Source organism: Gymnodraco acuticeps, unplaced genomic scaffold, assembly GCF_902827175.1.
Source record: "Gymnodraco acuticeps unplaced genomic scaffold, fGymAcu1.1, whole genome shotgun sequence".
NCBI classification, from domain to species: domain Eukaryota; kingdom Metazoa; phylum Chordata; class Actinopteri; order Perciformes; family Bathydraconidae; genus Gymnodraco; species Gymnodraco acuticeps.
Genome location: NW_022990441.1, coordinates 3,364,257 through 3,387,795, shown reverse-complemented (window position 1 = coordinate 3,387,795; position 23,539 = coordinate 3,364,257). Strand labels below are relative to the sequence as shown.

The window sequence follows — 23,539 nt, the reverse complement described above, 5'->3', positions numbered from 1 at the left end:
TTATCTCATTTAGCTGTAGCTTTTATAAACAACAAAAAAGACGTATTGACGAGTCGTTGAACCAGAGACCCTGCGGTCATGAGTCAACTGCTTTCCAGCTGAGCCACAGCACACACGCTGAATCTCCCTGAAAATACTGTAACATATTTATTCCTGTATTTATTCATTCATGTTTTTTTTCCTACATTTATTTATGCTTGTATCTATTTATACTTATGACATGTTCCGACCTCTATATAAGTGAGGGTCTGAGCTCTCTTGATTCCATCGTGTCACCGGGCCCGGGTACAGGAGGGGTAATATGGTTCTTATTATACATCCATGGGTATTATGAGCGTTGTGGTTCAACGGTTCAACCGATCTGAATCGCTTCCTGAAGCAGTCACGTGGTATCGACAGGCAGCGAGGCTTCGTTTGTCATCGATGACGTCACTGGCCCAAAACGATACAAGCCTCGATACATGCTTCACAAAAAGCTTCGGGGATTACTCGACACACGCTCCGAAGCCTCGGCGCAATACGTAACATCACTACTCCTGACCAGGGGCGGGGCTTCAGGGGGGGCTGTAGGGGCAGGGCTCCCCGGGCCCTGGACGGTCGGGACCCAATGGGGGCCCGTCGCCGAGGCAGCAGGCTCCGCCCCCGAGATATTCGGGCGGGCCCTGCTGCCTCGCGCCACTGAGTGCACTGACGTTCGTGGTCATATTAGGTATAAAGCATTGTAGCCTATAATATGAGTTGAACTTGTGCTGCTATTTTCACACTCACATTTAACATTAAAACATGAAAAATTGCAAGTGAATCCCTTCTATTGTCTCCAAATGTATTTTGGGTACAATCGTCATCAACAGCCGTCCATCAACATCATTCGTAAATGAACGTCAACGTCATCATCAATCACTTGTCATTCAACAGAGCACTGCCTAAGCATGAGCAGTTATAAACACAAAAGTGGAGCTACAAAATGCAAAGAAAAAGATAAAAAAGGAGGACCAAGGAAAAGCCAAATTGTCCAAGCTCGATGGATATTTTTTTCGCCAGCCGTGTTTCATCCCCGAGCCCCAGCCCGCCAACAACGTTAGTGGGGGTTAGCCAGATTTACAGGTAGGCTACAATCACGGCCACACACTGTCAACAAGAAAATGTGAGTTTGTGGTAAATGTTGATATCATATGGTTGTTGTTACTTCGTGTAGCTCGGCCGCCTAGCTTATTTCCTTTTCTGTCTCTCGGCTGTAGTGATGATGATAATAGGGACGACTCAGCAGCTGCTAGCTGCTAGCTGCTCGTCTAGAGGAGAGCCAGGCCTGACGCTTGACCAGCCGCACCCCTCCCCCTCCGGCTCCTTACTGGCTGCGCCGCAAGGTGAAGAAGTACCGGACACTCTTGCCCTGGCTACTAAATGGGGAAGTCAAACACAGTTTGAAACAACCAGGGCCAGGAAAGTTAAGAGACACTTTGATGAACTTTCTGAAGACAGCCGCCTCACTGACGCAGAGAGCAACTTTCGGGTGACCGTTTTCAATGCATGTCTCGATATAATCATCCAGCAACTGTCCCAAAGATTCACCAGCTTAAATGCAACTGTGAACATGTTTGAGGCAATTCACCCCAACACACTACTGCAAGCAAAGGATGAGGATTTACACCAAGCTGCCCAGCGGCTTAGAGAGCACTACAGTCGGGACATCGCCGCCAGCTTCCCTGGCCAGCTGCTTTCTTTCAGAACCTGTTTCAGGGACCAAATACAAAAACTAAAATCTGTCGCGGATCTGGTAAAAATGCTCATTGTTTACAACCCAGCAGTAACATCTACATTCAGTGAGGTTTGCACAGCCTTCATCTTATTTCTGACTCTTCCTGTCACCGTGGCAACCGCCGAGCGCTCTTTCTCCAAATTAAAACTCATCAAAAACTATTTGAGGAGCACGATGGGACAGGAGAGACTGAGTGGACTGTTCTTGCTGTCCATCGAAAGTGACCGAGCCAAGAAATTGGACATACAGCGTATTGTGGACAAGTTCGCGGAGCGCAAGGCTCGCCGAGTACCATTCAAGTAGTGGTGAGTACACTTCAAATTTAATTTGTACAGTAGCCTACTTGTACGTGAATGTATGGGCCGCCGTGCCAATTTTACACTGCTCTGCTCTCATGGTGGCTGTCCATGGTGAATGGTGTGTCAGAAATGTAGTCATTTTATTAGGCTATGTTTTCATTGTCCTTGTGGTTTGTTGGACTTTATGTCATGTTATATCATTATTATCTCTGTTATATATTTCGTTTCTATACCCTTTGTAAAAACGAAATCTTAAAGGGATAGTGGAAATGGAACCTCAAATAGTTTCGTTTTAACTTATATACAAGCATAATTACGTACCAAAACAATCACACCTGATTAAAAAAATATAATAATTGCCTTACGCATGTTAGAAGCACTTTATTGCAGCTTCCCCGAAGTTTTTTAGAAACGAAATGTTTCTCAGCCTAACCGGAAGTGACGAAAACTCAGGAAGACGATACGATAACAAACCATGGCGTCTATGCAGAATGAACGTGGAAGGGCAAATATACCAGACAAAGAAGAAGGATTGTACGAGGTATCCAGTGATGATAGCGAGTCAGAAACATCCTCTCGGCTTTCCTACGAAAATGTCGTTTTAGGAACTGAATCTGAATCCGGTTCAGTAAGCGACGATGGTGACAATATTGAGCCAGAAGATGGACCATTACGTCCTTATTTGTTCGAGCCCGAGCCCGAGGTGATGGTTCACGGCATGGGCAATGGCGAGGATGACCAGGACCAGGCGCCAGATGATGCACCCCTACGCACAAATAATCTTGACCGGTAGGTCCCTAAGCATAGCTCACGCATCTTAAGATCACCTGTAGCCTTTACAAATATTAATCATTGTTAACCAGTTAAGGCCGAAGGTCCCCCCAGTGGACCCCTCCCACCGTTTTTTTTCTCTCACATGTCTCAGGGCTTCTTAACATTTATGAAACTATTAATGTTTCATACCCTTTTAAAGGTAAGAAACTCCGCTAACTGACAATAAGAACAATTGTTAGCTAGAAAAAACACAAGAGTAATACCAAGCCTTTGAATTAGCATTGAGCGAAACAATGCTAACTAATGCTAACGCTTTTTTACACACAACACACGGTAGAAATGCCCTTATTACTATCTTAACTGCACAAACAAGATATACGATTTAAAGCTGAGACTCCACAGATTCCACACATGTAATGTCATCACTGTAAGACCTCAAATTCCTGGAGCTATCAGCCAGAAAAGAGAAAGTAAACAACATCCGGTTCCAAAAATATTACAATAATTACGTCTTACCTTTTTTGATTTGTGATCAAAAGTTGTGTTCAACTGAATAAAAACGCATCTCAAGGTTAATCCAATGTCGTTGTGTCACGTATAAATTTTCTGTCGCACTACAGCCATACAAAACACATATATTCACCATAATAAAGGTCGGCTAGTCACATGCAAATGCTATTGAATGTCCGCCATTGTTTGTGCCCGTCTTCCTGAGCTCTCATCACCCGAAGATTCCCGACGATTCCCGAAGTATTTCGTTTCATTGAGAGGGCGCAGTAAAATTGAAAATAAAATGAAACTAGGCGGATGAAATTAAAAAAAATTGTTTAATATGCTTCTTTTTTTAATAAAAATACATAAGTTAAACCCAAAATTCGCGGATTTCCACTATCCCTTTAAATATTACACCTTTTTATTTAGTTACTTTTCTTTCAAACATTGTTTTAAATTGTAATCTTACTGACTGAGCGACTTTTTACGCACGAGCGTCAGATTACCACCCCGGACTCCCGATATTTTTGTCAAGCTTTATTGGGTTTAAAGGGCCCGGTCATGTGGCCCCGCCCCCCGGCCCGGGTCTGATATGTGCCGCCAGTGCTCCTGACTATCATTCTTTTCTCTTCAGCAGCGGAGGTGATTCCACGAAAGACTGAGAGACGTTTAAAAAGAGTTATCATACCTCCAGGGAGTCGCCACTGCTATATTCGAGTGGTTGGGGGACCAGGATATGGCCGAGGCGGTGCCATTCACGTTCGCCATTCCTTCCGGGTCTGGCGTCCATGGAAGTCCACCGCCCAGGGCTGTACTCTCCCTGGATGATGATCATGGCGGCGGGTGTGTGGGCTACTCACTCATTGCTAGAGATGCCCCCGCCTCACCAGGTCAGAGCGATTATTGGGCCGCAAGGCCGAATAAGTAGCTTGATCCACGGGCCTTGCCCCAGGCCCGGTTCCCCCGGGGACCGGTGCTCGGTGGCTTCACATGATATAGGGTCGACCCTACTTCATCACAGGCCGCCGCCGCTGCCCGCCGTGTGATGTCCCTGGGATATCACGCCGCGTGGCACTTTCCAAAGAGGATCGTGTTGATCTCCTGGGAGCCCCGGTGTTTACGGAGGGCTCTTTGGCTCGATCTCCTTGCTCACGGGATGAGGAGTAGTCGCAGCGTGGCTGCTTCTTGCCCATTCCCAGAGGAAGAAACACTGTCCTACACTCCCCGCCCCCGCTGTAAACCCCAGTATATGGAGCCAGCAGGGGAGCGTGTGCACGTGAGTGGAATAAACCGAGTGCTGTCAAAGCACTGTGCGGGTTCAAGAGACGCTATTGCCGGCGTGCTGTTGTCAGAAAACACACCTTGCCTGGTATAATAGCCCCGATTAATGCATTTCACCGTTGCAATGGGAAATACAGCATTAATACGTGGGCGCGTAACGTAATACGTAATACGTTTGTAAACTCTAGTTCTGGAGTGAGGTATGTGTGTGGGAAAAATGCATTCAGTAAAGACTATTGCATTTATCCCAGAGTAAGAGTAATTTCTCTCCACAATTCCACTTTTCCCCATAATGTCCGTTTCAAAGAGACGGCATTGTGACGGCGCGCGCGGCCCCCCTCCCCCGAGGGCGGGCCACGGTGCGTTCAAAGACCTCAGTAGAGAGGTGAGACGAAGGGAGAGGTGCCGACACGGAGATCCCGTGCCCGCGGCGCCCTCCACATCTGCGGCCCACCCCGTGGAACCGGCGTGCCGGCACTCACGGGGACGGGCTTTCCGTCTTTACGGATCTGGCTGGCGGGGGGAGAAAATCTCTCCGCCCGGGACGAGGGGGCGAATCCCGCCTCCTCCCTGTATAATGCACAGATCACTACGTTTTCTAAATAGAAATGAGGTTGATCTGTATCCAAGTCTAAGTGTCTTTTGTTTACACAAGGGCCACACTTACACACAATGTTAACCGTACAAATTCCCCATTCGCTGCCCCATGCTGCAGCTCCTGTAAAGGAGGTGGCTAGTGGGCATGCGCAGATGAGAGGGATGAACCGCAGGGAGTGCTATCTAAGGGAGAGCACTATGCGGGTACAGGGACATTATGGCCGGCGTATTGCTGTCAGAGAACACACTACGCCTAGAGCAAAGACTCCAATGCAGTTTTCCGTAGTGGTAAAGGCTGCATTATGGCGGAGCCCGCACTCACACAAGAGCGCGTGGCGGTGCGTTCAGGGACCTTAGTAAAACACACTACGCCTATAAAGACTCCGATGAATGCTGTTTACCGTAGTGGTGAGAACAGCATTAGGGTGGAGCGCGCGCTCACACAAGAGCGCGCGGCGGTGCATTCAGGGTCCTCAGTAAATAATCGGCCCTTTCTGTGTCAACCCTCCATGGGCAAATCTTCCCTTCGCGGGGAGTTTTTGCGGCGGAACGGGTCACCAGAGAGTATCACAGCTTCATAGCTGCTGCCCCACACCTGAGGGCTTGTCCATTAACACAATGTTCTGGGGAATGGAAACTCAGCTGTGTGCTTACAAGGTGGAGGGACAGGACGCTGAAACGGGGCCATTCACTTCAGTTTTGCAGCGTCCCACTGTACCACATGTCTATACACTGTACCAATGTATCACATGGACCACTGTCTTGTGGGTGTCCCACACCCACCTTCTTTATGGGCATGCAAGAGGTAAATCTTTCCTCCCAGGAGGAGATGTGTTTCCTCTCAGCAGAGATTCAGGCTCTGGTGCAGAAACAGGCTGTGTCTGTTGTGCACCCTCAGCACAGAGAAAATGATCTTTATTCCATGTACTTCCGGTTCTCAGGAAGACAGGGGAATTTAGACCTATTCTAGATCTCAGCGGCCTGAATCGCCACATTTCCTGCAGGAAATTCCGCAGGTTAACTATGAAATAGTTACTGGGGCTTGTGCAGCCAGGCGATTGGTTCACCACCATCGACCTGAAAGACGCGTACTTTCATGTAGAAATTGCTCCAGAGCACAGAAAGTATCTGCGTTTTGCCTTCCAGGGAATAGCCTACGAGTACAACAGGCTGCCGTTCGGCTATTCCCTATCCCCACGCACATTCAGCAAATGTGTGGCCACAGCGCTTCAACCGCTGCGCGCACACGGCATGAGAGTTTTCTTTTACATAGACGACCTCATAGTCATGGCTGGGTCATGGGAACAGGCAATGTTTTGCACAGCACAATTGATCACACACCTGACCAAATTGGGCTTTGCGATCAATTGGAAAAAGAGCACCCCCATACCTCACCAACGGGCGCTGTATTTGGGTGTGGTGCTCGATGCAGGCGCGTCGCGCGCCACCCTGTCAGAGAGCAGACGTGAGTCCCTTCTTCAGGGGGTGCGCAGGCTGCGACAGGGGGCAACAGTGACAGCTTTTACTGTCATGCAGACATTGGGTCTCATGCATGCCCGGCGCCGTGGGAGGGCCAGGCCCTCCCATTTGACATTCCTGCCCTCCCCGAATAAACACGTTTTTTTTTATTATTTATACAAATTAAAAAATATATTTATTTTATTTTTTTAATTATAAATAAACTGTGAATTTTTATGCTACGATGTATGTGATGTCAGAACTAAAAAAAATCGCAGGCGCCAGGCTACGTCAAATAAATGCATGTGTCTGTTGTGATTTGTGATTCGTCCCCATTTAGACCAATCACAGCGTCACACTCTGCCGCCTATTCTGGATTTGTTTATTGTGCATTATGTAGACTCCCATTTCTGTTTGAATTACAAAATGGACATACAAAATTGGCTTAAAAGGTCTAAGAATTTATTCAAACGAAATAGCGATGAAAGAACTGCAGCCGATGGTGCTGCTGGCGACCCTGCACCTGCCGTTGCAGCAGCACGCCTTGATGTCACAAGCTTGACCTCGGAAAACCCCGGGCTGAGTTAGCGATGATCTGGGGTTAATAAACCCAAGCAGGTGAAGCTGGATCGTTATCCAGGGAGATTGTTTTCAGGAAAGAACCGCACTTTTGCCGGTCTGTTGAAGATTCGTTAAAAGCAGACGCAGCCTTGTGTCTTCATCTGATGCGGCTTTTACTGTCAAAGGTTTTTGCGACTGGAAACACGCATTACAGACTGATAAAGGACTGCTAAGGCATGCCGCATCAAAAGAACACATTTCATGTGAGAGTGTGTGGAGAGAGAGACAGATACGCGAGGAAACAAATAAGGAAATTAGAACTTTGGTGCAGATCAGCTGCACGGAGCTGTTATTACGTGTCAGCTGTCGTTGATATTATAGCTTTTTTAGCTGTCAACCAACTCCCTCTCAGAGGTGACTCGATTCACTCCACAGCATGTCCGAGTGCAGTGCATCGGAACATAAACCATGCCCAAGGCGGGCTAAACAGCTCATCGACTCCGTTTCTACTATTTCTCTCCGAGTGCAGCGATGAGGAAGCTGCCATCCTTAACCAGTGTGCCTTGCTCGTGATTTACCAGTGTCTGTGCTGCCACGCACACAATGTTTCAAAGTGGTTTCTACGTTGCCCTTTATTTGTGTATGTTTGCGCCCGCAGCACGTGACGGTTTTGTGGGCCCTCCCATGAAAATCATAGGCCCTCCCTTTAGATTTGTTCTGGCGCCGGGTCTGGTCTCATGGCGGCTGCTCACATGGTGGTCCCGTTAGGGTTACTACATATGCGCCGCCTGCAGAGGTGGTTCTCCAGCCTGCGCTTGGATCCCAAGAGGCACAGGCGGCGGCTGGTGACCACCCCCCCCCCCCCCCCCTCAGTGGAGAGCAACCTCCGGTTTTGGGGGTCTCCGGATCACCTCCGGAGGGGGTCTCCACTGGGACGGGTGACCTCCTACATCACAGTGTTCACGGATGCAGCCAGAACAGGATGGGGAGGGACCTGCCTGAAGAGCGCTATAGGTGGGCGCTGGGCTCTAACAGAGTCTCGACACAGCAACCTCCTAGAGCTACGGGCGGTAGTGTTAGTCCTCCAGCATTTCAGGCCCTTAATTCAAGGGAGGCATGTAATGGTCAGGAGCGACAACAGCACCACAGTGGCTTACATCAACAGGCAGGGCGGAGTTCGATCTGCCGCCTTGTTGACCACAGCAGAGGAACTGTGGTTATGGGCTTCAGAGGTGGTGTTATCTCTGAGAGCCCTCCATATCCCGGGACTGGAGAACAGAGGGGCCGACCTCATGTCGAGGAGCGGCCCCCTGCCAGGCGAGTGGGTGCTTCACCCGAGGGTGGTGAAGCAAATCTGGGCCCAGTTCGGGAGAGCGGAAGTGGATCTGTTCGCCAGCCGGCGAAACAGCCACTGTGCCCTGTGGTTCTCCGTGGCTCGGAGCGACGACCCACCCTTGGGGGTGGACGCGTTTGCACACGAGCCATGGCCAAGGAAGCTGCTATACGCCTTTCCACCGCTGCGTCTCATTCTCCCCCTCCTGAGGAGAGTGAGGCGAGAACGTCTGTCAGTCATCCTAGTGGCTCCGGATCGCGTTGGGGCACCGTGGTACTCAGAGATGACACAGATGAAGGTGGGCCAGCCCTGGGCGGTTCCCCAGTTCTGGGGGCGATGTCTCAAGAGGCAGGTGCAATCGGGGCGTTACCCACTCTCGGCCGTCCTCTCCAGGTTTGGCTCCTGAGAGGGACAGGCTGAGACAGGGTGGATTGTCTGATAGTGTTATTCAGGCTATCCAGGCAGCTAGAGCTGGATCCACCACAGCCTGTTACAGGCCAAGGTGGCTAGGATTCCAGCGATGGTGTGAGGAGCGGAGAATGGAGCCCCTATCTTGTGAGTTAGGCTCTATTTTATCCTTCTTACAGTTACTGGTGGACAGAGGGCTTGCGCATTCAACAGTGAAAGTGTATGCAGCAGCCATCTCGTCCTGCCATGAGGGATTTGGCGGCAGGTCAGCCTTTAGTCAACCACTGATGTCGCGGTTTTTACAGGGGGTCAGGAGGCTGCGCCCAGTAGTGCACGCCTCCACCCCACAATGGGACCTGCCCCTAGTGCTCGAGGCTCTGGCCTCGGGGCCGTTTGAGCCTCTGGAGCTCTCCTCTCTGAAAGCATTGGCGTGGAAAACAGCTTTGCTTCTTGCCTTAACGTCAGCCAAAAGAGTGTCCGAGTTAACTGCTCTGTCGGTGCACCCGAGCTGTTTACAGATCGGGGTGACCAGAGCGGCGCGACACTCAGACCGAACCCCTCCTTTGTGCCCAAGAGCCTAAGGAGTGCGTTCAGGTCAAGGGCTATTCAGTTAGGGGGTTTTAGTCTTCCCCCCCATGGTGGGACCAGGGAAGCTAAACTGCACCTCCTCTGCCCGGTGCGTGCGCTAGCATGTTATGTGGAGCGCACGGCTGCCCTTAGACGCACCGAACAGCTATTCGTGTGCTTCGGGGGCGGGGTGATCGGGAAAGCTCTGTCCAAGAAACGCCTGGCAGGCTGGCTCTGCGAGTGCATTGCACATGCCTACGGACAGGCAGGGAGAGCCTGCCCCACGGGGGTTCGTGCACCACTCCCACACGGGCTGTGGCTGCGTCAACAGCCTTATTCAACGGTGTGAGTGTGGAGGATATATGCACAGCGGCGTCTTGGTCGACGCCAGGCCCCTTCATAAGGTTTTATCTCTTGGACATGTCGGGCTCTTTCTCCTCGTCTGTGCTTGCGGGGGCAACACAGGACTGGTAGGGGGGAGGGGGGTTGTGGGTCAGTTGGCATCTGACCCCCTCCCCGGACGTAATGCGCCTTCGCTGTTCTCGGGCCTTCTGAGGGTCCCGGGAGGGGCGGGGGGGCGCACTGGGCCCTTACAGGGCTGGAGGACTACTCTCCTCCTGTCGAGAGGCAGGAGGGGGGTAGCCCTCCACACTTTAGTCCACACACTCTGCACGGGGTCAGTGTTTGAGTGTGGGACGTGGGCTCTGACGCTCTCCCTGTTATCCTTAGGGATTCAGGGAGGCAGGCGTGTAGTAAGCCCATTCGGGGCCGAGGGGGCTCTCCCCATCCGTCTATGGGCGGGGGGGGGGGTCCCCCGGCACTGTTTTTTGAGCACACTTTCTGCGAGGTAAGCGCAGCAGGGTGTGCTCTGTCAGCCACAGCCCAGATTTCTCCTCGGTTACAACCGGGTTAAAGGAGAATGTGGGGCAGCAGCTGCTGACCATAAAAGCCGGTCAGGGGCAGTAGGGTGGAATATTGTTGTTGGACGACAGTGCGCGTATACATCGCGGCTCCACCCACTGTACCCATAGAGTCCAGTAGAGGGCGGAGCCTGTGAGAGATATAACGTCGGGTTACGTATGGTAACCCTTGTTATATTAGCACAGGCGGAGCCCTCTACCCAGGGCACTGTCTGTCCTATTCCGCTCGCTGAAGAGAGGTGTAGGATGATAGTCAGGAGGTGAGGCCTCCTTTTATACGGTGTGATGCGCGCGCATTCAGGTAGGCCCGCCCAAGGCCGGCTACGTCTATAGAAGTCTCAGTGGGAGAATGCTCGCAGGGTAAGGTAGTACCCATAGAGTCCAGTAGAGGGCTCCGCCTGTGCTAATATAACAAGGGTTACCATACGTAACCCGACGTTTCACCCCATTAATCGTCTTGTGGCCCTTTTGAGGGCAACCCACCCATAATGGAAAGCACTGGATTCAATTATCTGTCTTCTCGTACAAATGCTACTTGAACATTGATGCATCCGTTTTAACATACTAAAGTAACATATAATATTACATCAGTCACAGGGTGTATTTTCCTGCAGAACAAGCACTTAATTTTGACTGAACATACTGCTGTAAACTCGATTTAAATGTAGAGCTCTGACTTGTAGGCCTATTAATACTTTCAATTAAGAAAATTCGCAATAGTTTTTTCATCACTGGGTATTTTTTTTAATTACTTTTTCACAAGGGGAATATTCATTAAAGGCATACTGCAAATTAAACTCCCCCACTAACAGGTGCGCTATTCTTATCTCATGTTTAGCACTTGGGCGACTGCAGTATACCCCATTAAACTCTAAATAACAGAAACACAAACTCCCTTAGGACAACGACAACTTGTGGTTTGAGGAGGAAATATTTGGTTCCAGATGTCTGAATTGGTCGTTAGAGCACAGAATTCTCTTCATCCTAGAGTCAATGATTCGTTACCTCACAGATGAGAGGCTAACAAAACTGCCCTGTGCCATGAAAATTATGCAAACGACAGCCTGGCTCCCCGCGGGAGAAGTCTGGTTTTATCGATGCTGAGCAGCTAAGTCATAATTCCTGCATCATTACAGTAACTGTTATTCTGCCTCACTTTTGTTTTTGTTGGTCTACCTAATGTTGAACTTAACTTTTTGTACTTTATTTTCTGAGGATTTCAGTTTTTTCGTAGTTGGGATGTGGAAGAAAACATTGCAGTCTGGAGAATACTGTGTGACTTTGTGTGGTGAGGTTCACTTATGCTCTGTTGCCTGTCCATATTTGGCCTCTGGTCCATGGATCCAGCATACAATACAACAAATGGTCCACATTCCCATAATTTCTTAACACTATTGAAAGATCATGTTATTCTTTATGTGTGTGTATAGTGTACTCTCACTTGGTATCATTAATTTCATAGGCCTACCAAGTAAGTGTAGTCGTCACTTACTTATATTTAACATAAAAAAATATAAGCATAAGCATACGTAAAAGATAAATACATGTACCATGTATCTACACATATAAATTCTCAAAAAACGTCTGGGTCTGTAAAATAATCTTGGTACCGCCTCCTCGACTATAAACAGACATTTGCTACATCTAGTGGTCATCACACAGCATTACAGACACGTTAGGCTCCTGAATGCATGCATATATTTCTCAGCTTGTTTTGTACTCTGATGGTAAAATATTATATAATAAGAACATCCAACCCAGTGTTAGGAATACTAAATCGTGAATTGCAGATTGATGCTGACGCATAGCACATGTCACTTTCAATTGAACCAAACAGATACAACAATCTGATCAAGTCTAATTTGCAGATGTGTCTCACAGAGAAGAACAGCTGCTTGCATTTGTTTTTTAAATGTGCAGTACATTTAAGTAACATTTAGAGAGAGAGAGAGTTCCTTGTATTTTTAGTGAGGGGTTTTCTTTTATCTAACCTGATATCCGTCTGCACTACCTTTAACTGATTGGGGCTGCTGGAGAAGAGGCATAATTCGATTCAGTATCATTGTGGGAAAGAGAGAAAGAATGATAATTGCATATTCAAATCCTAGTTTGTATAATCACAGGCTGAGCCCTCTTAGAGGGCTCCAGGTTATCCACTTATCTTTGAGGATCAGCTGCAGAAAATGTGCCGAAATTGACTGTTCTTAGCCAATTGGGCTGTACCTGTAAAATGTCAATAAAGGAAGAATTCTGCTATTTCACTTATTGTCTGTCTGATGTTATATAATGTACCTACGGGTTAGAATAACATTTTTGGGCAGTACTGTATTTTATATCGAGTATGTGCGCGCTTCTTTAAGCAGCTACAACAGTCCGGATGGACCCAATTTGACTCAAAATCAACCAGAATGTAACTTCCTGTGCAGTGTGCACTATTTTGATATGACTTCCCATTTTACTAATATGTCATTTCTGCTAGCCAAATAACTTCTCACATTGCTTTGTAAAGCAAACAGCAATGTGCATAGGTCTGCAGAGAGATATTCTGTGGCATTATCAGATAAAAAAGTCACAACATTTTTTAGAGGTTGTCTCCCTTTTCTTATGTGGCCAAATATCTGCTTCTGACAGGTGGCTGGCCTTTGGAGGGTTGGATAAATCTGTGTCCAGCATTGTGCTGTCTGTTTGTTGGTAAAGTAATTGTGTTGGGTACAATGTTATGTACAATGTTCAAAAGACCTCATGAAAGACGACACAAGAAGTGAGGATACCCGGCCCGGAGGAAGCCCGGGGTCCCCTTCTGGAGCCAGGCCCAGAAGGAGGACTCGTCGGCGAGCGTCTGGTGGCCGGGCTTGCCACGGAGCCCGGCCGGGCCCAGCCCGAAAAGGCAACGTGGGCAACACCTCCGCTTCTCCGTCCCGCGGGCCCACCACCTACGGGAAACATCGATGGGGTCGGGTGCGCTGCCAGAAGGGTGGCAGTGAAAGCGGAGGGTCTCGACGGACCAGACCCGGGCGACAGAAGCTGGCTTTGGGGACGTGGAACGTCACCTCTCTGGGGGGGAAGGAGCCGGAGCTTGTGCGGGAGGTGGAGCGTTACCAGTTGGATCTGGTTGGGCTCACCTCTACGCACAGCGTCGGCTCTGGAACCTTACTTCTGGATAGGGGTTGGACTCTATTCTTCTCCGGAGTTGCTCAAGGTGTGAGGCGCCGGGCGGGTGTGGGGATACTCACAAGTCCCCGGTTAGGTGCTTCGTTGTTGGAGTTTACCCCAGTGGACGAGAGGGTCGCCTCCCTACGCCTGCGGGTTATGGGGGGGAAAACTCTGACTGTTGTGTGTGCTTATGCACCCAACAGCAGTTCAGAGTATACGGCCTTCTTGGAGACCCTGGAAAGAGTCCTGTATGGGGCTCCTGAAGGGGACTCTTTAATCTTGCTGGGAGACTTCAACGCACATGTGGGCAATGATGGAGACACTTGGAGGGGCGTGATTGGGAGGAAAGGCCCCCCTGATCTGAACCGGAGTGGTGCTTTGTTACTGGACTTCTGTGCTAGTCATGGATTGGCCATAACAAACACCATGTTCGAACATAAGGATGCTCATAAGTGTACGTGGTACCAGAGCACCCTAGGCAGAAGGTCCATGATCGATTTCGTTATCGTATCATCGGACCTGAGGCCGTATGTTTTGGACACTCGGGTAAAGAGAGGGGCGGAGTTGTCAACTGATCACCATCTGGTGGTGAGTTGGGTCGAGTGGCGGGGGAAGCCTCTGGATAGACCTGGTAAGCCCAAACGTGTAGTTCGGGTGAACTGGGAACGTCTGGAGGAGGCCCAAGTTCAGGAGGCCTTCAACTCACACCTCCGGCGGAGCTTTTCGGGAATTCCTGTGGAGGTTGGGGACATTGAACCAGAGTGGTCGGTGTTCAAAGCCTCTATTGCCGAAGCCGCGGCGGGGAGCTGTGGTCTCAAGGTCCTAGGTGCCTCAAGGGGCGGTAACCCTCGAACCTCCTGGTGGACACCGGTGGTCAGGGAAGCCGTCCGACTGAAGAAGGAGGCCTTCAGGGATTTGTTATCCCGGGGGACTCCCGAGGCAGTTGCAAGGTACCGACAGGCCCGAAGGGCAGCAGCCTCATCCGTGGCCGAGGCAAAGCAGCGGCTGTGGGAGAAGTTCGGAGAAGACATGGAGAAGGACTTTCGGGCGGCACCAAAGTTGTTCTGGAAAACTGTCCGACACCTCAGGAGGGGGAAGCAGGGAACCATCCAAGCTGTGTACAGTAAGGATGGGACGTTGTTGACCTCAACTGATGGAGTGTTAGGGCGTTGGAAGGAACACTTTGAGGAACTCCTGAACCCGACAACTCCGCCCTCTATGTTAGAGGCAGAGCTGGAGTATGACGGGGGATCAACACCAATCTCCCGGGGGGAGGTCACTGAGGTCGTCAAACAACTCCACAGTGGCAAAGCCCCGGGGATGGATGAGATCCGCCCGGAAATGCTGAAGGCTCTGGGTGTTGAGGGACTGTCATGGTTGACACGTCTCATCAACGTTGCGTGGAAGTCGGAAACAGTACCGAAGGAGTGGCAGACCGGGGTGGTGGTTCCCCTTTTTAAAAAGGGGGATCAGAGGGTGTGTGCCAATTACAGAGGCATCACACTACTCAGCCTCCCCGGGAAAGTTTACTCTAAGGTACTCGAAAGGAGGGTCAGGCCGATTGTCGAACCTCAGATTGAGGAGGAACAATGCGGATTCCGTCCTGGTCGTGGAACGACGGATCAGCTTTTTACTCTCGCAAGGATCCTGGAGGGGGCCTGGGAGTACGCTTATCCGGTCTATATGTGTTTTGTAGACTTGGAGAAGGCGTATGACCGAGTTCCCAGGGAGTTACTGTGGGAGGTGCTGCGGGAGTATGGGGTGAGGGGGTCTCTACTCAGGGCCATCCAATCTCTGTACTCCCAAAGCGAGAGCTGTGTCCGGGTCCTCGGCAGTAAGTCGGACACATTTCCGGTGAGGGTTGGCCTCCGCCAGGGCTGCGCTTTGTCACCAATCCATCCATCCATCCATCCATTTTCTTCCGCTTATCCGTGGTCGGGTCGCGGGGGTAGCAGTTCCAGCAGAGAGCCCCAAACTTTCTTTTCCCTGGCGACATCAACCAGCTCTGACTGGGGGATCCCAAGGCGCTCCCAGGCCAGCGAAGAGATATAATCCCTCCACCTGGTCCTAGGTCTACCCCTTGGTCTCTTCCCAGCTGGACGTGCCTGGAACACCTCCCTAGGGAGGCGCCCAGGTGGCGCCCAGGTGGCAGGCGGATTTCGAGGCGTAGTCGTGGGGGAGGGGGTCTGCAGTTCGGTGGACTAAGGATTGCACCACTGCTTTTTGCAGATGATGTGGTTCTAATGGCTTCATCGGTCTGCGACCTTCAGCACTCACTGGATCGGTTCGCAACCGAGTGTGAAGCGGCTGGGATGAGGATCAGCACCTCCAAATCTGAGGCCATGGTTCTCAGCAGGAAACCGATGGACTGTCCACTTCAAGTAGGGAATGAGTCCTTACCCCAAGTGAAGGAGTTCAAGTATCTCGGGGTCTTGTTCTCGAGTGAGGGAACAATGGAGCGTGAGATGGGCCGGAGAATCGGAGCAGCGGGAGCGGTACTGCAGTCGCTTTACCGCACCGTTGTGACGAAAAGGGAGCTGAGCCAGAAGGCAAAGCTCTCTGTCTACCGGGCCATTTTCGTTCCTACCCTCACCTATGGTCATGAAGGATGGGTCATGACCGAAAGAACGAGATCGCGGATACAAGCGGCCGAGATGGGTTTTCTCCGCAGGGTGGCTGGTGTCTCCCTTAGGGATACGGTGAGAAGTTCGGTCATCAGGGAGGGACTCGGAGTTGAGCCGCTCCTCCTTCGCGTCGAAAGGAGCCAGTTGAGGTGGTTCGGGCACCTAGTTAGGATGCCACCTGGGCGCCTCCCTAGGGAGGTGTTCCAGGCACGTCCAGCTGGGAAGAGACCAAGGGGTAGACCTAGGACCAGGTGGAGGGATTATATCTCTTCGCTGGCCTGGGAGCGCCTTGGGATCCCCCAGTCAGAGCTGGTTGATGTCGCCAGGGAAAAGAAAGTTTGGGGCTCTCTGCTGGAACTGCTACCCCCGCGACCCGACCACGGATAAGCGGGAGAAGATGGATGGATGGATGGATGGACAATGTTATGTTAACCTTAAGGTATTTCAGACAGAGCTTTTACACTAAGACCCTGGTTGTAAAAAGAAGGGTGCTTCTTCAGCTTGGTGGTGGAACATTGTTAATTATGCTTGGTACAATAAGTATCTCTTTGTTTGACACACAGACTTTACCTTCTAAAGGAGCTCAAGAAGAATAACTTGATTAACCCCTGCTGTGCCCTGAAAGCACACATAGGATTGAAGATGTTCTATCTTTGGTGACCTGCTCACACTCCCTTTTGTCTTTTTTTATTTCCTCCTGACATATCACCAGGCAAACAAATGCATACAGGCATTCCATGTCCATCACTTTTGAGATGATAACTAACTGTTAATGTCTTGATTTATTCAAGTATAGTCATCAAAATTACTTCCTTCAGCTGCCCTCCTTCTCACCCTGGTCAGCTCTGTCTCAATGTTTAACTGGCAACTGAGGTCTAGAATAATTATACTTGTGTCAAAGATGTCTGACTCATTTCTAAATCACATTGTAAGGCTAATGCAGCAATCACCTTACCCGGTTAATTAGACATTTGTTCCTCAATATTGCCCTTACCTTGGCTAACAAGCCCCTTATCCTCACTCCCAAATGAATCACACCTTATCTCATGTTATTAAAAAAGTGGCTAATTGTTGATTCATGCCCCGTACAGTATGTGCAGTACCAGAGTGGACGTCCCTGGGGTCCTGTCTCTTGTGCTGCAGGTTCTGCTACATGTCTCTGTGCTCCTCATATAAATTATCTTACACTGGCCCTTTAGACTCACACTGTAGGGCTGTGGTAATCACACACATAAATGCATGAATGTACACACTAGTGGTCAATTTATTTTAGAGAAACAAAAGACTTATATTTCAGTTATTTTTCCATATTTTACCAAACTAAACTATAGCTTTTTTAGTGAAACATGCTCAAATATCCATTTAGCGGTTAGGTGATGCAGATGGTGGGAGACAAGACACTGGTGGGTGATGTATTCAGATCATTACACTTCCTGCTCCCTTATCCAGAGCAAAGGTCCTGCATTCAAACTCTTAAAGGTCCCCAATTATACTGTTTTTCATCAGTATATTAGAGGTCTCAGATATATACAAAACATTTCTCTGAAGTGTTTGGCTCGAAATACCAAACAGTTGCATTGTAACATGCCATAATCCCCTCTGTTTCAGCCCTGTTTCAAAAGGGCTGATTCTCTGTCTTTTAATTTAGGGGGGGACGGGGGACGGGGACAAATTGAGGCTTAAAAATATGAGAAGACTGATCAATACCTCCATAATATTCAGTGTGGTTAGCTATGAATCTTCCAAAACTTCCAAACACCTTGTCCTGGACATAGTTTCTACAGTATAAACTGTGCAACAGTACAGTAGGCCCACACAAACTGCAGAACACCGGGGCTTTGGGAACACTCAAAATTACTTAAAATGATTTAATTCCCATTTAACCTGGGCTTTTTCCCCCCATTTTTGTTCTCACGAAACTGTGTCTCAGTGTTTCTTAATATGTAATAAACTATTCATGTGTCCTACTCATTTAACGCGAAGAAACTCAGGTAACTGATGATATGAACCATGTTTACCGAAACAAAACACAAGTCTCACAAGAAGCATCTAAATGAGCCCTGAGCGAAAAAATGCTGACGCACTCTAGGTATAAATCAATCGATATAATTATCGGATATGTACAAACAAGCTTAGCTAACAAGCTGAGATTCCACAGATTCTAGAAATATAAGTATCATCACTGAGCGATCAGAACTCGCGACAGGGGAAACAAATACAGACATCACACGACGTAGCTTTAGGTAGCAAAAGACGGAGATATGCTCACCTTTTGCTGTTATTCTGATGAAAAACGAGAAAAACGCGGCTGAAGGTTAATCCATAGGTTAATCCAATGTGTCTGTCACTTTGAGAAAAATATTGATAATCCATAATTCCATTTTTATGTCAAAAACTGAGTTTTCCTAATAGCTGCTAATGATAGCTTCCAGAGTGTATGACAGCTTCCTGTTTTGTCTCCTTGGATACGAGTCCAAACAACTCACAGACTGCACCGGGCGCTGACGTAGGCGCCCCTGTGACCATCAGATTTGACGACGCTGATTGGCTGAAATTATGTTTTGGCGGCATAGTTTAAAGATAGTAACAGTTGGCTTCTGCTGCACTTGCTGCACTCTCGCTCGGGGCGCTGTGCATACAGTATAGCGCCCAGACGAGAGAGGGTAATGATACACGGGCAAGGCCAGGCAGGAAACATGTGACTTATCAGTAACTTTAGACATCGTAACACAATTTTAAACGATATTTTATTGTAGATTATACATTTTACTGATACCAATTATATAATATTTACCTTGTTTATTAAAAAAATATATATATAGGCTATATATATATATATTTTAAATATATATATTTTTTAATTTTTAATGTGGGAAGAGGGGGGGCGGCGCCCCTATAGGCCGGCCGCCACTGCTTTAGATGAAAATAAGGTGTCACTCCCAACGCCCCTCTGTGAGATATTTGGTTAAAAAGAACACAAAGGTGTTCTAGGAGGAGATTCAGGTGATAAGGGGGGGGGGCTTACCTTGGTTGGTTATTGGCTAATGGTTACACAAGCCTAAAAATCGTTATGACATCATAAAGTGGCCAAAATCTGATCAGCTCATTTCCAGACAGGTTTTTATATAAATGGATCAGGACAAAAAGTGTGCAAATCTTTTTTCCTGAAACTTTGAGAATCTCTTTACACAGAGGGGACACATGTATGTATCAAATACATGAAAAAGTGGATTTTGCATAATATGGTGACCTTTAAAATAAAAAGTAAAATATATATATACGTTTTGTCCACACAATATTATCAAGTAAAGCCCTGATGCAGACAGATGGTTCCTTGACTTGACCAAATTACCTGATTATAATCACAGAATCAACAAATATGAGGGACTGCGGATGGAAAGTAGCTCAAAGCTAAATCCGGCATATTTACGCTTGGCACATTTATTGTTTTAAGTATTCATTAATGTGCAATGTCCCTACCAAGTAAACGATTAAAAAAAAAAGCTTTTTAATTGATCATTAAGAAAGCCATGTATTGTAAAGAAAATTAATAAGAAAAATAGAATATTTCACTTACATTTAGTGTAGAAAAAGAATGGATAACATCTAAATGTCAAGTTTCTAAAGAACAGGTATAGCCTGTCTCAAAATCATGCTAACACAAGACACAAGACTACTTACATACTGCACTTACAACCACCATTAGAAACCTTATACAAATTGAAGATACTGAAAGTAAGGAATAATTACACCATCTAATGAATATAGTTTAGAATCATTATTTTTCTCTAATGACATTCTGGGCCTCGCAAAATGGAAATATCAGTGCCTGTAAGACGACTACTAAACTGAGTGAATGTAGATATATTTGTCTTAGTAATGTTGTAGGTCAGAAGATAATTCATCATTGATTCATTGATCAAGTCGTATATAAAGCAAATGGCTAAAATCTGCTGCATTCAGTGTATCAGTGGAGAGGATTTTCAGTTTTCCTCTTGAATTCAATATCTTTGAATTTTGGACTGGGCTCTGAAAAAACACTCCCATTGTCTGAAATGTAATTAAGAAATGATTTAATCGATTAAATGAAAATAAATCTACAAATGATTTGATGATGTCAAATAATGATGAGTTGCAGGTTTTGAAGATGGTATTAAAACAGCAAAGTGAGTGTATGGAATTCACACCTTTAGTATTACGCAAGATACGTTTTCCCCTTGATGTAGCGTATTATACAGAACAAATTAATAAAAAATATATATGATTGGGCTATAGTTGGTTTGACCTTACTACACACAAGCAAACACATGAGCAAAATCACTTTTGGTCTTTTTTTGTTTTTTAATTGGAGGCAAACTTACTTGCTGTGAGGCAGCGTGTGTTTGGACCTTTAAGAACATAACATAATACACTAACTGTACACAGGGATGAGTCTCTGTTGCTGGGCACTGGTTGCTGAGTGAGTTGCCATGGCACTCGATGTCCAGTTTGATTGATAGTCGGTTGACTTTAATAACAGCCAATCAAACTTGACTGGAGCACCATGCATTTTGAGCTCATTCACACAGGGCATGTAATTGTATCCTTACTTTTGGTGAGACAAGTCAAAGCGTCCTTTGTTGTTAAGGGTGACCGCGGGGGGAATTCAGGACTGCATCCCTTTTACGTTTTATGAATGCAACACAGGCAGAGGCGCGCATCCGACTACATTCATGGCTCGTGAACGCGCACAGGGAAGGCGTGGAGTTTGGGTTTAGAGGGGGGCGAACGGAAGGGGACGTACAGGAAAGGAACAGGGCCGCGCATACACGTCACGGGAGGAAACAAAAAACACTGGGACATGTTTGATTCACACAATTATTTATTCACCCCTGTATGTTCGTGAAGATTTCGCAGTTTCAAGCGCAACTACCTCCCTTCAGGCATCGGTGAGTGCTCTCTGTCGTCAGCCCGCAGGGGAGGGCTGACAGTGTCATACAGCCACTGAACTTCCCGTCAAGACACGGTACATGCGAAAATATCTGCTTCTGCTGCTGACAAAAAAAGGGGAACGACATCGGGGGCTGTCAAGAGGAGAGGACACACTCCAGTCGAGGAGTCTTCTGGGCAGAGAAACGGTGCCATTGTCCTCCAGCTGAGGCTGAACAGAGTCAGGTCTGGTGCTCTGCTAATTAGCCTGCGTGGGTCCCTGCAGAGACCGAGCAGCTAGCTGCAGCACAGAGCACAGAGCACAGGGTGTGAGTGACTCTTTGAGCCATAATCGGGACATTAATCTGACAAACTGATGCTAGGGTTACTGATGGGAGCCTTTATTAAATAGTCATCCCTCCCTCCCTATACCCCCCGTCGGACCCTGGCTCGGATTCGCCTCTCGGGCGCTGTCCTCGTCGGGGGGTGTCGATTCACCATAGCCCGGTCCAGCTGACTCCACGGTCCGGTCCCTCTGACCCTTGCCCTGCCTCGCCTTTCTGCCGCTCTGGCCGACCCTACCCGAGCCCAAACATGGCAGGGAACCTGAAGAAAGGAGGGGGGCTCATCGGATTGATGAAGGATGCCTTCCAGCCCCACCATCACCACCTCCACTCCCATCACCAGCCCGGGGCCGTAGACAAAAAGACGGTGGAGAAATGCTGGAAACTAATGGACAAGGTAAGTTAATGGTCAAAGTTAACTAGCCTTTAACGTTAGCTAGCCCATTTGATGGCTAGTGATGCTAGCTAACCGCAGCTAACTAGCGATAAGCTAGCTAATGTTCGCCTGCAGCAGGTCTGGCGTTGCTAACGTTAATGTTACATAGTCAGCTGAGAGAAGACATTGTTAGCTAATTGTCTAGTTTAAACTGTATTCATGTATACCATATGTGCCAGGCTACCTCACAGTAGAGTAAAAGACAGATACTTTTTTAAGGCAGCCTAACATTAACGTTAGCCCACAGACAGAACAAGGGCTTCTTTAGCACATCTGTTTGCTATTGCTGTGCCAATCTGTGGTAAATCACGTTGTTTCATATCATGTGTGGCCAAATTTGAATGATACGGTGTATCTTTACATTAACATACACGGAAGAGTTTGCCTGGAGGAATTTAATTTAGCCCATTTATCACAGTGGGCTGAAATTACAGGGTCTGCTATCACAGCAAAGTTCTGTGTTCGTGTAACTTAAACTGTTGCTGAAATGTTTGCAACTGGCTGTCAGCCTTTAGAAACTGTAACAAAGCACTGATAAATAGGAAATTAAATGTGTCCATTTAACTAGGCCAATTATACTCTTTCAAAGAGGAGACTCTTTAACTTCTCGGAAAAAAAGTCTGTAGCAGTTTGACCCCCAGTTTCCTGTGAGATTCACACAGCGATATAAGAGTGAATAGGAAGACAAGCCACTCTTTTGTGTTCTCTCTTCCTCTTTGAGGCCTTGGTTTAGAGCTCTGATGTTAAGAGACCAGGTCCTTTTACAAAGCTACAATAAAGAAACCACATTCCAGTTTATTTTTGATAACTGGACAGCTAACCTTACATCAGTTGAACTACCTGCACAGGCAGCTTTTGCTGTTTTAAAATATGTATGGGGATAATTAACCATATAAAATCAAACCCAGTGAAAGAGTTGAGGGCAACATAAGTTATGTGAAAAAATATCAGTATTTTATCTTTTGAAAAGGCTATGAGACCAAAAGTATTTTTACTCTACCAGATTGTTAAAAATAGCAGCGGAAATAACATTGAGCTTGGTCTGAAGGAAAACCACAGCCGAGCATATATCGTAGATCAACACCTGCAGAATAATAATTCAGTCACTCTATGACCATGACACTTTTTACAGCATTAAAAGTTTAACCATTAGGTGTTGTATTGCAATCTCTGCGTTTGCATTTCTATATGCTTAAGGCTAGTTAATAGAGATGCAAAAAGTCGTACAAGTAAATATTGGTAATAATAAGTTTGGCTTTGACCAAATGGATATCCACCAGTCGTGTTCAGGTCATATGTTACTCAAAGATAAGATGCATATTGTGATATAACATTTGTGCCATAGTAGAGCTTTGTGACACACATTTGGAGCGTCCATACATTTATAGCAGTTGAAATAATACACTTTTTTTTTAGTTTAACCATCACAATGATGTTGTTCTCTGTTGGGTAGTACATTGTTGTGCTTAAAGAAGTGTAATATGACAGTGGTTAATTATGTGTATTAAACATGGGTTTAATCCTATAGTTAAGGCTTTCTTGAATGTAGAGACCAAACACAGTTTGTTATTAGACTTTTGTGTTAAAAACATTATCCATATTTTGAAATCCAAACTTTTGATGAAATT

General features: G+C 47.4%; 2 protein-coding genes across 5 annotated transcripts in view; both read left to right on the top strand.

Annotated features, from left to right (window-relative positions):
- Positions 1–895: 895 nt before the first annotated feature.
- Positions 896–2,427, top strand: LOC117552167 (zinc finger MYM-type protein 1-like). Of its 2 annotated transcripts, none has more exons than XM_034225446.1 (2): positions 896–1,104; positions 1,239–2,427. In XM_034225446.1, exon 2 carries the CDS (start codon positions 1,241–1,243, stop codon positions 2,057–2,059), a length of 819 nt encoding a protein of 272 aa, XP_034081337.1. In that variant the 5' UTR covers positions 896–1,104; positions 1,239–1,240; the 3' UTR covers positions 2,060–2,427. The 2 variants fall into 2 exon arrangements, with proteins under 2 accessions (XP_034081337.1, XP_034081339.1); XM_034225448.1 differs by having other exon boundaries at positions 896–1,144.
- An 18,560-nt stretch (positions 2,428–20,987) lies between these two features.
- The window catches only part of cbl (Cbl proto-oncogene, E3 ubiquitin protein ligase), a 37,872-nt gene continuing 35,320 nt past the window's right edge, over positions 20,988–23,539 (top strand). For all 3 annotated transcript variants that reach the window (XM_034225524.1, XM_034225523.1, XM_034225522.1), the window contains exon 1: positions 20,988–21,872. In XM_034225524.1, coding sequence (XP_034081415.1) covers positions 21,726–21,872 — 147 coding nt within the window. In that variant the 5' untranslated portion in view covers positions 20,988–21,725. The remainder of the gene's footprint in view (positions 21,873–23,539) is intronic.

Excerpts from the sequence above, each read along its gene's own strand:
- LOC117552167 (XM_034225446.1), top strand. The coding sequence starts at position 1,241 with ATGATGATAATAGGGACGACTCAGCAGCTGCTAGCTGCTAGCTGCTCG.